The 18120-nt window shown below is 37.9% G+C and overlaps 1 protein-coding gene across 5 annotated transcripts in view; it reads right to left on the bottom strand.

The window, feature by feature from the left end:
- Window positions 1-18120, bottom strand: part of ppp4r4 (protein phosphatase 4, regulatory subunit 4) — a 186495-nt gene that overhangs the window by 64984 nt on the left and 103391 nt on the right. For 3 of the 5 annotated variants that reach the window (XM_087989669.1, XM_043697169.2, XM_043697171.2), the window contains 5 exons: window positions 17659-17790; window positions 14361-14530; window positions 12243-12362; window positions 7358-7435; window positions 4313-4396 (listed from right to left, as the gene is read on the bottom strand). In XM_087989669.1, the coding sequence (XP_087845795.1) occupies window positions 4313-4396; window positions 7358-7435; window positions 12243-12362; window positions 14361-14530; window positions 17659-17790 (584 nt within the window). The remainder of the gene's footprint in view (window positions 1-4312; window positions 4397-7357; window positions 7436-12242; window positions 12363-14360; window positions 14531-17658; window positions 17791-18120) is intronic. The other 2 variants (XM_043697170.2, XM_043697172.2) reach the window with 1 other exon arrangement.

Consider the following 18120-nt stretch of genomic DNA (forward strand, 5'->3'; position numbering starts at 1 on the left):
ATATATTGGGATCCCTGCGAATGGCCTTTGCCAACAGCTCAATCACCAACGTAAAAAGCAATGGTGAAAGGGACAGCCCCCATAAAAATGTTAAAATTGCTTGATCGCGCCCCATTGGTGATAACCACAGTGAGATGGTCACTGTAGAGAACCTTGATCCATCTTGTGAAGGCTTTGCCCAAGCCAAACTGCTCTAGACTATAAAAAAGGTACAGCCACTCAACTTGGTCAAATGCCTTCTCTGCATCTAAAGAAATCACCAATCCCTGTACTGACTGTTTTTGACATGCTTGAATTACATTAAGCAGCTTCCCAACATTATTGGAGGATCTGCAGCTCTTTATGAAGCCTGTCTGGTCCTCTTTAACAATAGATGGTAACACAGTTTCCAGCCTTAACACAAGACTCTTAGGCAGGATTTTAAAGTCAACACTTAAGAGTGAAATGGGCACGTAAGAAACACAGTCCTCCAGGACCTTCCTTTTTTTAAGAACGAGCGAAATATTGGCAGAGGTAGACTGCATGAATCATTAAACATGTTGAGCATCAGGCTAACAATATGCTTATAAATTCCTTATAGAATTCACTAGGGAGTCCATCAGGACCAGGTGCCTTTCCACCCTGAAGCTGCTTCACAGCCTCCTGCATCTCATGCTCTGATAAGAGGCATTCAAAAAAGACTCTTGTTCGGGGATTACACCCGAAAGCTCCAGATCCCTGATAAAGGGTTTCATCTTGGCCCGTCCCTCCTCACAACCCTCAGATTGGTATAATGCAGAATAAAATCTCTGAAATGCTGCATTAATCTTTTTAGAATCACATGTCAGGTTCCCAACACCTTCCCTACTCGACATAATGGCTTGAGGGGCACTCTTTTTCCTGGTGAGATATGCTAGGTACTTGCCTGGTTTGTCACCATGCTCATACAACATTTGTTTTGCGAAAGTAAGCTCCTTCTTTGCTGTCTGCGTGAGCACGGAATTCAATGCAAACCACAGTGCCATAATCCTCTGTAGCTTGGCCAACACGGGCTTGTCAAAGTAAGCCTTCTCGGCTGCCTTCAACCGTGCTTCGAGGAGATGTTGCTGCTCACCCCTCTGCTGCTTCCTACTGGTGGAGTAGGAAATAACTAACCCCATAGCATAGGCTTTGGCAGTTTTCCAAAGGAAATACTGGCTGCTAGCAAAGCCTGAATTAATGTCTAGGAAAGCCCAAATTCCTTAAAGAAGTACTCCACAAACTTATTATCCTTAAGGGTAAAGGGATCCATTCATCAGTGCTTAGGGTCCACTATAGCATCCCTAATCTTAACCAACGGATACAGTGGAGCATGATGGGAAATGGTAATATTACCAATCGTACAAGGTACCACCAAGTCCAGGGTTGCCACGGGGGTCAGAAAAAATAAAATCAATCCTAGTGTGACATCTGCGTGAATTGAAAAAAAAACAAAATCCATGCCTGCAAGGTGCAGATGCCTCCAGACCTCCTCATCCCTAACTCCATACACAGATCCACTAATTGTTTAGTTTGTACAGAGAATATCGGGGGGTTTTGGGGAACCTGTCTACTGTGGGGTCCGTAAGACAATTAAAATCTCCCCCTATGATGATACGCCGAGATTCGAGACTGATCAATTTAGAGAACGTATCTACCAGAAACTTGGGGGGATGGGCCGGAGGGCAGTAAACATTTCAAACATGACATTCTTCCCCGATTATCAGGGCTTTGAGGATTGCAAACTCTCTGTGTGTGACTTTAACAAATGGGAGATTCCTCCTAACCAACGTAGCCACTTCTCTACTTCTGGTAATAAAAGATGAAAAGTAAACCCGATCAAAGCCATTCTGCTGTAGTTTCAAATGCTCCTTTATCATTCAAGTGTGTCTCCTGTAATAAAGAAATATCCACCTTTTCCTTTCTAAGACTCGAGAGTACCTTCTTCCCTTTAATTGGTGAGTGACTTCCCTTGATGTTCCAGGTACACCATTTAATCAAATCATTAGCCATACCTTCTGCATTAACATTTAGATTCCAGAGAGTTGGAACTCAAATTATAAATCGTCAAGCACAGTGTCACAATGTCCATCAAACATAAAAACTACATAAACTAAAACCATTGCAGTTAACAAACCTACAAAGCTATAAAAGATTATATATAACAAAAACCAAAAAAACAAACCAAATGTAAAGCGTCAATGGCACTGAATAGGGGAAGTCACCCCCTGCTCAAAGGGGGCATCTACATATCCCAAACCCAACTTCCCATCCCGCTGTTAATATAGCAGCAAGGGCATTTAAATACCTGAACCAGGCATAAATTGCCTTTGAGTAGGCATCTAACCATCCCAACCATTTTCTCTCCAAGCTAGAGCTGCACCACAAACATAAGCAGCAAAGAAAGAAAATACACCATGGAATAACAATGTGAACAAAGACATTTTGAAAGAAAAGTTAGTATCCCACCCATGCTTTGGTATAACTTAACTTAGAAATTGAAAGTAAAGATCCCAGCCACCTCTGAGCACAGTTTAGACCAAGTTATTACCAATAAAAAAAAGAAAGCCACAACCGGACTTCTTTTTTTTTTAAAGAAACATAGAGACGTACCTAAACAACACTACTATTTGTACAGATTAAATTAATTTGTCCACAAAGTCTCTTGCCTCCTCCAGCCAGATACCTCAGAGTATTGGTTCCTGAGTTCCCTCAGTCTTTTCTTGATGCCATCATAGAATTTTCTTTTCCAGATCATCGCTGCTGAGAAGTCCTGGAAGAACATGATCTTAGAGCCCTTGTAAAGTAGGGCCTTCAGATCCTTTCCCTGAATTCTGGAAGCTTCCACGATTCCCTCCTTATCTCTGTCGTGATGAAACTGCACCAAGATAGGACAAGGACATTGGTCCAGACCTGACCTCCACATTGTGACCCGGTGAGCTCTCTCAATCTTCAAGCTTCCCATTCTAGCTGCCAAGTTAAGAAATTTCGGCAACCAGTCCGCAATAAATTCCACTGGTCACGCACCTTCCTTACCCTCCGGCAGACCAACGGTTCAAATATTTTTCTCCTGCCCCTGTTCTTGAGGTCATCAACTTGGTCAAGCAAAGTATGGACCTGCGTCTTCAGGACCTGAAACCTATACTTGGACGACTCAGAATCAGCATTCTACCTCACTGGACTTGTTCTCAAGGCCTCCCAGCTGCTGTTCATGCTTCTGCAGCATGATAGAGATCAGGGGCAGCTTCTCCTCTATCTGCTTACCCAGCATCTTGCAAGATTTCACAAACTCCGTTACTAGGACCTGGTAGGAAATTGAGCCCGAGAATCCTGCAGGCTGGGCTCCCTTCTTCGGCATCCCTGGATGGTGAAAACCAAGGTAAGTTATTCATTAACAGTTTCCTGGGACTCCACAACCTTTCCAGAGTCCCAGGGTATCGTGGTGATCCAGGTAGGGTGGCTTAGGACGCCGTCCCACTAGCGATGTGGTGCAGAGCTCTGCAACATGATCTTTCTTGATCGCTGTGATCTTCGATTTCCCCGTAATTTTGTTTTTAAGTAGGGAATAATGCTAACAATTCTTCAGTTTTCTGGCACCTCACACAAATCTATAGAACACTGAATGATTATGGCTAGTGCCCCTACAATTTCTAATCACACTTCCTTCAATATCCTCAGATGCATCTCATGTGGGCGGCACGGTGGCACAGTGGTTAGCACTGCTGCCTCACAGCGCCAGAGACCTGGGTTCAATTCCTGATTCAGGCGACTGACTGTGTGGAGTTTGCACATTCTCCCCGTGTCTGGGCGGGTTTCCTCCGGGTGCTCCGGTTTCCTCCCACAGTCCAAAGATGTGCAGGTCAGGTGAATTGGCCATGCTAAAGTGTTAGGTAAAAGGGGTAAATGTAGGGGAATGGGTGGGTTGCGCTTCGGCGGGTCGGTGTGGACTTGTTGGGCCGAAGGGCCTGTTTCCACACTGTAAGTAATCCAATCTAATCTAATCTAATCTAATCTAATCTAGTTCCAGTGCCTTGCCACATATCAATAGTTTATCTAACACTTCTTTCTTGTCAATTTTGACCCCTTATAGGTAACAGAATTTCCTACTCTGTCACCATGTCCTGGGTAGCATCCATGTCTTTGGTAAAGACAGATTCAAACTATTCATAAGCTTTTTCACCTCCCCTCAGTATTTCTTGGTTCCTCTCAAATGTATTGTTGATTTTTGCATTACTCGCAGTAGGAAGAGATATCTTAGTGACAAAGGATTTTAATTACTGCAAGTTCTAAAATATCAGCATATTTGATATCTTACCTTAGTCTCTGATCCTGGATGGTCTCCTCCTGTAATGACGCATCTTAGAATTTCTGGAAGGTGGTCTAGAAGTGCATCCAATACCTAGATATGCAAAACAATGAACCATGCTGTTACAAAATATAACAACATTGAGTAAATTAAGGCAAAATTGTGAAAGGGATTATTCTACACATATGATGTTCAGTGTAGAAATATAATTTGGTATTAGCACAGGTTATCCATTTTTAAAAATAGAGGTCATCATTGCTCAAAACAAGATTAAGTTGCATCGACCATAATGATGTAAATTATTTAATATTGTCAGTAACGCAATTTATAAAAAAAATTCAACTTGAGACATCAAATCTTCTCTTTTCTATGGTCTTCCCAGCATTTAGCTGGAAGATATGCCTGCTCATCCAGTTCTGGACATTGGACAAGCTGTTTGATAATTATAAGACATAGATCAGTTTTTCATTATACAGTATATTCTTATGTACTGAATACTATTTACTAATAGCTAGTTAAATTATCTGGAGTGTCTCTAAATAAGTTAAACAAATTGTTTTGGCAGTTGTCAACGTTAAATAGTAGAAGAAGGTAGTGAATTTATAAAAGAAGTGAAGACTTCAGTGTCTGGTACTCTTGAGGAAGATATGTAACATGAACTTAAAGTTAAGCCTTTAAGAGATTTCTCTAAGCTACATCACCACTAGACTTCACTGTTTGCATTATTATTGCTTTTATATAAATATATATTATAAATATTATATAAATATTATTTGTTATTAACTCCCAAAGTCTTTTATAACTGATACGTTATGCATCTACTGATCAGACAGGAAAAGGTTTCATTCAAAAACTTTGATGACCTACAGAAAATCTTTAAAACAAACAAAGACTTTGGACACTCTTCATCTCTCAGAACAGCAGGACAAAGTTTGTTTGAATAATCTGGCTGACAAGAAGAAATTAAAGCTGGATTCTTGACAGATAGGAAGAGTGTAAAGCTAATTTCAGTTCTTTTAGTTAAATACTTTACCTTGCCAGAGCCTTTGGGCATAATCAAATGCATAACATAACTGTAGCATTAACCTTAGATTTTAAAAAATCAAGAAGGTTACTTGGAACATTACTGTTAAATTGACCCTACAAGAATGCAATGTCCTTGAACCATCTTTAATAATTAATTTTAAAGGTATCTGGACAAGTGTGCTTTCAATAGAATGTCATCAATAACTCTGATGTTTTATTTTTCATACAAGTCAATATACTCTCACAAGATAATCATCACAATCTAATCACTAGGGTGGTCTACCATGTAATAGTTACTGTGATTTAAAATAATCCTTTCAACAGTCTTTCTTAATGCAAGAAGAAAGTTTCTAATTAGGATAGTCTTGTCTAGATTCATTTTATATGGAATTCTCAAGATATATATAGTTCAAACTACATTTTGGTAAGAAAGAAATTGCTGTGAGAATTTTCAGGACCACAACATAGCAAAGCACAATACAATTTAGGAATAGCTGATGGGAATATCCAGAATTTTAGGTCTTTTCATTATTTTGAAAAATGCTTTGGTTGAGGCTTGGTTTATCATGTTCCTCGTAAAATCTGAAGTGATGCAGTAATAGTCACCTAGTAATGAAAACCAAGACTGAAATGGAGAGATACAGTTATTCTGTATGACAATGTAAATTATCTTCAGTAAAAGAGAAAATCAATGATTAAGACTTTCTTCTTAAAATGAACATTTCAAGCTTATTACGTTGATGCTTTTTGAATTATCAGTCAGATTATATTTCAAGCCATGCTGAAGCATCCTGCATTGTAGAAAGAGGTAGACAAACAGGCTGATTAAAGATATGATCATTTTCTGTGCAACTTGTGATTTCAGATAGGCAATTTTTGTAATGGAGAAAATCAATCTCTTCAGAGATCACTTTTGATATCTGAACATTGACGATGAAGCACCATTCTAACCCTCGCAATACAACCCACTGTTCAATATTCTAGTCAAGATCCTTATTTAACATGCATATTTACCCAGATATAAGCCCATTTATAAAAAGGTTCCACATCTATTTGTATTTCTTCCTTGTCCATTTCAACCCTTCCCACATTTATTTCTTCTTTAGCAATACATGACTCTGACTCCATTCTTAATTGTTTTTTCATAGCTCCTTTGCAGCCAGGTTTCTGTTAAGGCTGACAAACTTCAATCTTCCTGTCAAATAGTTGTTTGCAGTTCACTTAGTTTGTTTGCACAATGCACCCACTTTAATCCATTTGCTTGCTTTTTAAAAAAAAAACAGCCATACACCTTCCATTTCTCCACCGTTGCTACTGAATATGCCTTTATATAGTGCACAACATTTTTATGCTAGTAATCCAACAGTGAGCTGATTTCCAGTCAATGTGGTGCACCCCAGAGACTCTCTTCGACCTTCTTTATATCCTTTTATCAGTTGCAGGTGCTGATCCAGACCATTGATCAACTGATACATCAAAATATCATGCTCAATTCTCCATAATTTCCTGTGATTGAAAGTTGACTTGTGCTGAAGTGACCTATAAACTAGCATGGAGAGGAAAACAGAAATTGGACTGGGATATTATTACCACCTTTCAGTAATAAGTCTGTTTTGTCTGCACTCCTATAATGTAACAATAAGTCCATTTCTAAAGTTCTTTATTTGTGTTATACTTTTGAAACAACCAAAAGTGAGAAAGGTGCTCCAAAATGCAAGTCTTTTTATTTTCAATTTATACAACACAATTTAGAAAAATAAACATTTGTGAATGTTGTGAAAGAAAAGTCAAAGAACTGAACACAAATTTTAATGCATGAGTTGGCAAATGCCAATGAATTTCTTGTTATACAAATGGGTTTTTCAATCAAGACAGGCCACAAATGAAATATGGGATGTGTAGTAATTCTGGAAGAAAAGTGTAGATTAGAAATGGAAAGAAAACCTGAATTTCAAAACCAAAAAAAAAATTTGCAAAGCGGTTAAGAAACAATTCTTTATTAAATTGACAACATGCTATTTCCCTTACCTCTAATGATTCATCTTGCAAAAGCGCAATCAATTCTTTGTGAACTGTGTGAACACTGGAGCCTAGCAGCTTAATGACCTACAAGTACAAGTTTGCAAAACATTACACATTGACCCAGTTGAAGCATATTTCAATCTCATAACAAATTAACCAATTTAAAGAATTTATAGAAAGTTAAACAGCACAAATTTTTTAACAGAAAATGCAAACATTTTTAAAATCACCGGAACCATTGTTATGGACCAGACTAAACCCCCTCAAAATATATTAAGATAGCCGAGACCCAACTTTTTCTTATTTTAAAGGTGTGTAAGGCATTGTGTTCCAGATACAATTTGATTGGTCAAATTACTCTAAACAAAACACATTTCTGCTCTACATTTAAAAAAACAGTCAAAATAAAAGAATTAACTGTAACTCTATCAAAATGCTTAACAAAATAATGTGTGTATTTGCTACTAATTAACTGTTCTGTATAGTAACATCCCAGAAGCACACCCTTGGCAGAAGCAAATTCAAAACAGCAGATTGTCTCATATGCAATCCTAGCAGCAGGATTCCACATCCAGCTTCAGGACCCCAGCAACTGCTACTGAAAGCTAAACTAAAAATCTGGGTTCTGTAGGAGCTTGACCCCACCCATTCAGGCTGCTTTTATTGTTCCAACTTTAAAAAAAGTCTCACAAGCTGTTAACTTTATTATCTTTGAGCTCAACACCTCTATCTCAACTTTCCTTCACAAAATAAACCAGAACAATATACACCTCTTAAAGCCATAGTATCATCACAACCATCTATTGAACGTTAGTAACTTACAAAAAATTACTTATTAAACCTTGTCCACCTATCTCTAAATTTCAATCCTCTATCCCTCTATTCCCAAAATCTGGCCAATGGGCATCTTTTCCCTCTGAGCATTCAATCATTCGGATCTTGAGCTCTGGTATTTCCTCAAATACGTCTCCAAGTTCCTACCTCCAAATGTGCAGGCAAACACAACATACAAACTTCCAGTAGGAATCATAGATAAGATTATCACAGGTATGAACTGGATACATTGGGGTTCAAATCTTGCACATTTCTGGGGCTGAAAATTAGTGCTGTCAAAGAGCCATCAGAAGCAAATTTGAGAGTTTGATAACATCTAAATGTGACAGAAATATCTTAAAATGTTTAGCCAAATATTTTATAGCCATTATTTTCATTTCTCTATAACACAAATAAAGAAAACTAACATATGATGACCTTATGGCTATAGTGAATATAGAATCTACTTATTCATTTATATAGGATGTGGGCATCGCTAACTAGGCCAGTATTTATCGCCTATCCTCTTTGCCCATGAGAAAGTGATGGTGAGCCATCTTCGTGGACTCTTACAGTCCTGTCTTAAAGATATTCACATAAGAGAGTTCTGTGATTTTGACCTAACGACAGTGAATGACATTTTAAAGTTAGGATAGTGTGTGAAATTGAGAACTTGAAGTTCCCATGTGTTTGTTATCTTTACTTTTCTATATGGTGGAGATTATAGGCTTGGAATATGCTGCCAAAGTAACCTTGGTGACTTGCTGAAGTGCATTTTGTACACTGTTAACCTCTCTCTCCATTAGCACGGTCTTATGCTGGCTCAGAGCTGCTCTTCCACTAGTTCCACTTAATCCTCCAGCTTATTCAACATACTAAACAGAAACATTTTCTTTTCCTTTCAGGCATTAAAGAACATGAGATGCAATTCCTCAAAATACCCACACCTCTCTGGAACCGTCCTCCTCTCCCCTTCCCTCTGACTCCATCCCCTTTCCTGACTCCACATCCGGTTGAATATTTACTATTTCTTCTGATGCTGAAGATTTTGCACTCAGCAAATATCTCAGTTTGATGCCTCTGCATCCCCACCTCAATGAATTTCAGACACGACATGATGTTAAATTCTTCTTCTGTCACCTTCGCCTCTGTGCTCACTTCTTTGTGCAAGAGTCCTGTCCCCATCCCACAGAGACCTTCATCCACCTTCAACACTCTCCCTCCAGTCATTTATCTGCATTCAACCTTTTAATCGAGAACTGTCAACGTGACAATGGTTGCTTTAATTTCTCTGCCATCCCTTACCCATTCAATCTATCCCCCTCTGAACTGACTGCATTCCATGCTCTCAGATCAAACCCTGATTTTGTAAACAAGTCAGCAAGAGTTGTGATGTAGTTGTCTGATGTACTGACATTGCAGAGGTTAAGCGCCAACTCTCAGACACCTCCTGTATCCCCCAGATTATGACACCACCATCAAATCTCAGGCCATTGTGTCCACAAGTGACTAATCTCATTTTCCCCCACAGCCTCCAAGCTCAGATTCACCCAATCTTATACAGTCTGCATTTCCCTCCTTCCCAAAGTCCACAAACAGGACTGCCTGGGCAGATCCATTGTTTTTGCTTGCATTTGCCTCACAGAATGCATCTCTTCCCACCTTGACTCGACTTATTTTCTCCTCTTGTCCAGTCCCTTCTCACTTACATTGAAATTCATCTAATGTTTTGTCAGTTTCATGAATTTCTAGTTTGTGGGGTCCAGCTGCCTCCTCCTTCACCATGGATGTGCAACCCCTTAACATGTCCATTCCCATCAGGATGGTCTCAGGGCTCTTCACTTCTTCCTGGAAGAAAAGTCTGAATCATCCCCATCTGTCACTTTCCTTTACCAGGCCTAGCTCATCCTCAGTTTGAATAATTTCTCCCTTTAACTCCACCCAAAGTGGCTACAAAAAGAATGTTTCCTCTTGTAGGTGAATTTAGAACTAGGGGATTGTGTTTTAAATTTAGGAATGACCCTTTTAGGACAGAGATGAGAACTGTTTCGTCACAAAGGGTTGTGAGACTTTGAAAACCTCTACCTCTGAAGACAGTAGAGATGGTGTAATTAAATATCTTTAAGGCAGAAGTGAAAAGATTCTTGATAGGATGAGGAAGCAAGGGTTATCGCTTAGATAAGAATATGCAGTTTAAAACACAAACACAGCAGCCATGATCTTTTTGAATAGCAAAGCAGCCTTGAGAGAGTGAACAATCTAATTTTGCTCCTATTTTGCAGGCACATATTTCATCTCTGGAATTCAGGTCTATTGTTTTGTGTTTGAATCAATTGTTGAATGGGATCTGGAGCCCAGTGACCTTGATAGACCCTACTCTCAGCAGTGAGCAAATAATTGGTATGTAAGTGCCACAATATAGAATTGTTAATGATATGGTCCACTACCTTGTTGATGATTAAAAGTAGGCAACTGAGGCAGTAATTTTTGCTTTGGGTTTGCCCTGCTTTTTCGCAAAAGGGATATATCTTGGCGATTTTCACTTTGCCAGGTAGATGCTAACTTGTGGCTATACAAGAGCACCATGACTACCGATGCAGTCGAGTTTGGAGAATATCCTCTGCGCTTTCACTGGGATGTTGTCAATCCATAGCATTTTGCTATGTGGAATACACTCAGCTGTTTCTTTATATCATGTGAAATGAATTGTATTAGGCAAAGTCTGGCATCTGTGATAAGGGGACATTACGAGGATGCTGGGCACACCACCTGAGCACAGAATAAAACAATTTTGAGTTCTGTCAACAAGTCAGGGAGACTAAAAAAGACAGTAATACTTGGAAATGAACATGTTAGTGCACAATTTAAAGGTATACAAGACAAATTGGATAAATATGTCTCATTTGTAAGTTTTACTTTTTTTAATCTATGTCAGTTAGGGTTGAAAAGGGAACCTTACCAGTATGCCACATTCAAGTGCCCTCCTGCCAACAAATACACTAATATAGACTTGCCTGAAGTTAAATTCCATGCTCCAAATGAGAAACTGCTGTTGTTCACCTTACTATAGCTATCGCATACTAGTGAAAGGAATACTCATACAACCAAGAGTGGAGCAGCTCACCGGTAAAAGGTTTTTCACAGAAAAGGAGAAAAGGAAACTGAGAAATTAAGCATAATGAAACATTCAAATTCCCAACTTCCCATATAGCCCTGCAGTCAATCCACAATAACTCAATTAGTTTTGTATGTCAGATTTGCTGCATCTTTGGTGCCAGGGATATGCTATAATTATGAAATTTTCAGTCTCAAGTCACTGTACTCCATTGAGTGTTTCTAAGCAACTACATTTGGATGCCTGAATCGTTCACTTTGAGATTGAATGTTTTATCTTCCCTTTTTGGTTCTGAACAATTCCCTGGCCTTGCAAGCTTCAAGAGGCAACTACTTTATTTTCAGAACGTTTACTTCTATCTATTCAAGTAGGAAGCAATTAGTACTGCACTGTGTGTTGGAGGTTTTGGTGAAATAAGCATTGTTTGTAAGAAAGCTTTTTTTCTCAGCATGTAAAAGAAGTTTGAAATTATTCACGTCAAAAACTGAAAAGTCGCTTGTCAATAAGTTGTGGTTTGCCAATTTGTACCAGCATTGTCACAGCATCTAGGTAACAATAGGTACAGTAATGAACTGTCACTAACCAAAACAAATAAAAATAAGAGGTAAGGCACTTTGTTGGCTGGATTTATCCTGAATACATCATTATAGATGAGAAAGTGACAGGAGATAGTACAATTTTATTCCTCATTATCTCTTTTTTCCACTTCTGGTTAAGTGCTCAAGAGGCTATAGTCATAATCATGCCACTGAGGATCAACGTCAGCAGACTAGCCCAGCTAAACCTAGTCTTAGCTTTTCTCAACATAAACACATGGACTGAGGCATAATAACCACTTCAGCTTGAAAAATAAGCTTGATTTTGATTTTAAGATGCTGTCGCTGTCACTTCATAAGTTACCCTACTGTACCACCATTAAAAACTACAAAGCAAAACTGTGAAGAGTTAGTAGAAAACACTTACTTCATGGAAGCCAGTGGCAACAGTACGTCGGACAAGAGTTTCAGGATCATGACAGAGGGTTGAAAAGGTTGGGTAAAGTTCAGAGTAGAAACATTTAGGATCCACAAAAAGTATCATGGCCTGTATGGAAAAATGCAAAATATATTGTCAAATGATGAATCTGTCTGGAACTGAAAACTCTTGTAATTGTTCAAGCCATAAGGTCAATGAGGTAGTGGGAGGTGGGAAAATTCTCAGCTATGTCTGCCCATCTCAGGAGAATGTGCCAGGATTGACTGAATCTTCAATGTTGTGTACTCTGTGTGAGCTGCAATCAGGCCAGCTGACCTGCGAAACAATCTGGAGACAGCAACACGGGCTGTCAGCTGTAGACACAGGGTGGCATGATGGCTCAGTGGTTAGCACTGCTGTCTCACAGCACCAAGGACCCAGGTTCAGTTCCAGCCTCAGGCAACTGTCTGTGTGGAGTTTGCATATTCTCCCCGTGTCTGTGTGGACTATCTTCCACATCCAAAGATGTGCAGGTTAGCTGGATTAGATTACAGGGATAGGTTAGGAGGTAGGCCTGGGTGGGATCCTTGTCGGGGGGGTCAATGTGGACTTGATGGGTTGAATGACTATCTTCCACACTATAGAGACCCTATGTTTAAAAGGCCGAACTCAGTGCTATGGGACTTTTGTCCAGTTTTAATGAAGAAAATGAAGATCATCCTTTCTTGATGATCCTCTTTTTAGACCACCTCTGACCAAATTCTAGTTTACCCTTCCTCGCAGCTCCTCTTTTGGTTCAGCATATATTTTTGTCTAATCACATTCCTGTAAAATAATTTTGGCACTTATTCATTTTAAGGTGTTACATAATCTAACATACTATTTGTAATGGGAATTCATACCACATCCAACATCCTTGTGAAACAGACATGAAGGGAAAGTCATAATTTCTCAGGATGCTTTTAAGTAACTCAGCCACATTTTGAAGTCACATATTCCGTCTTTACTCATATAACATTTTGATATTTAATGGTTATACTGAGCTCTGTGTCCTTAACTCCACAAATAAAACTTAAATTTACATCACCAATTTATTAATTTTGAAGTCCATATTCATTGTAAAAGCTGCTTATATAAATTGAAGTCTACCCTATCGAAAGTTTTAGTACTAGGGCCATTTTGCATTTATACATCCAATCCAATGGTTAGCCGTACAATAAGAAACTGTTGATTCTTCTACAATTGGTTAGTTGGAAGGAAGAGATTTAATAATAGTTCAGGCTTTAAGATTATTCACATACTGGCCTCTTTCCTACCGTTATTAACTGAATTTGTAAGGACCTCCTCTCAGCCATTAACAAAATTTGGCAGGCCATGGCCATTGTTTCATTATCCAATCTCTGCCAGACATTGAGAAATAGCCAGTCTTTTCTGGATCTGAACTGCTCCATGTCCTAATAATGATGCAACCTATTGTCTGTTCCAGGCAACCAGTTGGCTGACTACAGACATAGTCTACATGCTCTCCTCCCTCCTGTATATTGAAAAAAAACTAGGAAAAGAAAAAGAACACTTCTCCCAAAGGTTTGAAATGAAAGTTAAATAAATAGTCAACATTATTTTCAATATTCTAAAATGATTCTCTTTTCTCAGCCCCTTTTCCATTTTCTACTCTTGACCTTCTTCTGTGCTCAGGTCCCTCAATGCCTTTTTTGCTTCTTCTGCCTTGCAACCTATATCTCTTTTCTTCTTATCCTCCCTTATCTAAAGGGGGAAACAGGAAACAAGAATAGATGGGACGAATACAACAAAGGACCCACATTTTTCCTACAAACTTGATCCAACATGAAGCCTTCAGAGGATGGCAATAGTTTTCACCATCTTAACACACAAGCTATCACCTCTGAACCACGAAAAAAGGACATGAAATACAAAAGAGGATGGTGGTAACTGGTAGAAAATTAAGAAGTGATGGGGAAAAAAAACACACACCTTGGAGAAAGGTGTTGCAGTCCATATTCCCCATGTATAATTATGTGTGTGTGTGTGTACATTGTGATCATCTGGGTAGTGAAGAACAAAACAAATCTACAGGTTAAAAGTTAGCATTTTATAATCAGCACTTACTGGCAAGTTGTAGGCACAATTCTGTCTGACAGACACATATTTTGCATCCATATCTGCTGCATAGAATTGAGTTGTGTGATCACTTTGACCGTTTTCTTGTTGTAGGCCTAATGTACTAAATTTCTTGTAGAAATCCAAAAACCACATATGTTGTTCATTGGTTAAATTCCCTAAATAGGGTAAAAAGGTAATGGTTGAAAACAGTATGATTTAACATTTGACGATAGATACGGCAAATGAGATCTCCAAATCTAGTTCTAATATTATCAATCTTAGATTTAGCCATTCGATTCCTCCATATTATACCATGAATACCACTTTGTACATCCCTTCTACATATCTCTTCCAATTTCATATCTCTGTGTACGCAATCTGACACTCATTTTGCTTCTACTACTAAATGCATATACTTAAGATTTTCTCTACTCCAACGCTATGTCACGTATACCAAATCAACATTCCCTTCTTTCCCACTCCTTTGCAACCTCCTTTCCCACAGTCTCTGTTTCACACTACACTTATCCCTAGTTTCTCTCTGGCCAAAGTATACAAGAGTACTGATCTTGGATACCAAGTCATTCACCACTCATAAATAGGGTGCCATTATCTACGCCACTATCAATTGCACCTTCTCTCCACACTGTGTAGCAGGTTGAGGCCCTCCCAGATGTTCCATCTAGTTTCATGTGAATGCTTTTCCTAAATGCTTAAATTCCATTGATCAGTGCATATTAAGTATTACTGAAGAGGATTTATCCTAGTAACATTGCTGCAATATAATACTTCACATTGAGAATCATCCTCCTGCTAATATGGTGGCATATTTAAATTCATTTGACTACATATGTACAACAATGAATATGATTAAAATTGGTAAGCAAGTTTATTATCAACTACCAAACAATGGAAACAAAACCAAACAAATTAGCTCATACTCTAACTAGAGAAACATAACTCAACAATTTTTGAATTAGCTAAAATTAGAATGGAAGTACTGCTTGTTCTGTTTCAGTTCTGAAATTATTATTGCAACAGGAAAGATACTACACTTGTCGTGGTTCATTTTACTTTCGAGTATTAAATAAGTAACTTAAAAATAGGAAACATTTTGGAAATAGCACTATAATATAATTAGGTTCAAAGCAAGATTTGAAAAAATGTGTTAAAGCATAAATACAAGAATCCAATAAGAATGGGATTCTAAGTCAAATAAAATAAAGATACATTAATTATTGAGATGATGGAAAATGGGAATATTTACAAAGACTAAAAATTGTCATGTGGATGCAAATAAGGCCAAAAGGATAGATGTGAATGCTGACGAACTATGTAAGAATGGCAAAATTAATTAAAACTGGAAATAAAAAAAACACTTGGCACTTGCAGGGCAATAATGAAATATCTATGATATATAAAAAAAAGTCCACAAAAAAGGAGAATAGAAAGCTGAGAATGCATTTGAAAATAAAAATAGGGAGGAGAGCAGAAACTAAGCATTGATAAAAAAACCTTTTTATAGTAAAAAGATAGCCATGATATAGTTAATTTAGAATTAATGTAGGCAAGTTTAGTGTGGATATACAGAATAGCGGAAAAAGTAATTACTTGCCTTTGTTTCCAGAGATGATGGACATTGGGATTACAGAACCAGAGGTGGATGTACATCAGTCAGTAGAGGATAGATATTTTATAAAAACAAATGATACAAAACAAATCACTCAGTTTTAATCCAAACAAATCCGAGTAAGAACCAAAGTTCCAACAATATTTTATGATAAAATGCTGAGAAAAAAAATTGTCAAAATATTTTATCTTGCACTCATCAGGACGATTCTTGAATATCACCAATGAAAAAGGGAAATAACATTTATACTATATGAGAGGAATGTGGCTATTTGATTGGCAAATTAACTCTGATTGGCAGAGACATTGTCATGAAGAATGCATCAGTTAATAAAGTTAAAAATCACACAACACCAGGTTTATTTGGAAGCACTAGTTTTTGGAGCACTGCTCCTTCATCAGGTGGTTTTGGAGTATAATCTACAACCACCTGATGAAGTAGCACCCCAGTCCAACACCGGCATCTCCAAACCATCAGTTAATGGTGACAGTCAACTGCCAAGCTTTGTTTAGATATTGAATCACCAACTGGTCAAAGAATTGCCCTTAGAAATGAACCAGAGAATTGCTATCAGCTATTCTGGATTGAAACAGATGGTGTCTGTGTGTACATTTTCTTTCAGACTGTAAAGAATAATGGCCTATCTATTAACATATCGGACTTCTACCAGAGGCAAGTGCCTCCCATTTGAGCTTGCCATTCAGTTAGACCATGACTGAGCTACACCTTAACTCCATTTAACTGCTTCTCTCTATAGCCCAGGTTACAGTTACTGTACCAGTGTGTGAGAGAGCGTGCATGTGAGAGAGAGTGTGTGAGTGTTGTCTAATTGAAATTCCACTTTTCCACTAAAATGGAATAAATATCTTTCACCTTTAATCCTGAATGTCGTAGTCTACATTTGAATATTATGCCTTCTTGTTCAGGATTCTCCTATTAGAGGATTTGGCTTCCCTTTATTTATCCTAATGAATCGCTGAATAATTGTATGATACCAATTAAATTAACCCTCTCTTCCCTCAAAACCTTTTAAACTCAAAGGAACACAGACTGAGTAAGCAGTATATCCTTATACTTTGGTCTCCAAAGTACTGGCATCATTCTAGTGAATCTGTAAAGCACTATAAAGAGGTTTTGGAAGTCCAAGTGCAGTAAACAAATCTTTTAAAAGTAACAGGCAAGTACAGGAAAATAACTTGAAGACAAATGAAATGTTGGCCTTTATAAAATCAACTCTGTTCAAATAAAGGGGAAAAAGTTATGATTCAGAATCTAAGTCCTACATTATTTGAGCACGATGTTTAATTTTGACACTGCAGCTCAAGAATTATATCCTGCCCTGTAGGCAATGCATCACAAATTTGTGAGGATAATATTAGGGCTCAGAGGGTTAAGTTAAGATTTCATAAACTTGTCTATATTTCTGTTGAACCCTTTCAAGGTGAACGCATCTTTCTAGAGGTCATTGCACAATGCACAATACTTGGCTGTCGGAAGATGAGTGAACAAGGACAACAGAAAATAGTTAAATCAGTCGCTAAAAATTGACATCAAAAGTAAAAGGTAGGTTGGAAAAAAATTAAGAGTGAAGAAAACAAAAAAGAAACCTCTATTTGGCACATATGTTTTATACAAATTGTTAAAAATGGAGGTAAGAAACTAAATTAAACTTACTAAATTTACCTGAGAGACCATGACAGAGCTTTCCTAGTTGGTGTGACAGTGGTGCAAGAATACTCTCATCTGCTTTGAATGATTTCTCACAGAACATCATCACCAAGGGAAATATAATTTGGGTACGGTCATCTGACAAGATAATCAGAGAATAATGTATCACTGAAATAATAAATGTAAGGAGGAAAATGGGTAAACAAAATGGCACAAATAACACAAGTTAATTGATCGTATGAATATCAAATATTTTATGCACGATGTTATCTCCAAATAGGACTGTTTTGATAGAAAATGTTTGAGATCTACTTTAAGGGAAAAAAGTCACTTCATTTTACGATGCTGTCGAAGTAACACAAGACAACCAGCTTAGACCTTACATCATGAATATTTTTATTCTCCAAAATACAGAGATGTTTTTCTAAATTATAGATGCTATAATAAAATATTGGAAGGCATCAATGT

Source organism: Chiloscyllium plagiosum, unplaced genomic scaffold, assembly GCF_037043375.1.
Source record: "Chiloscyllium plagiosum isolate Xiang-an unplaced genomic scaffold, Cpla_swu_hap1 HiC_scaffold_8, whole genome shotgun sequence".
In the NCBI taxonomy this organism is placed as follows: Eukaryota; Metazoa; Chordata; class Chondrichthyes; order Orectolobiformes; family Hemiscylliidae; genus Chiloscyllium; species Chiloscyllium plagiosum.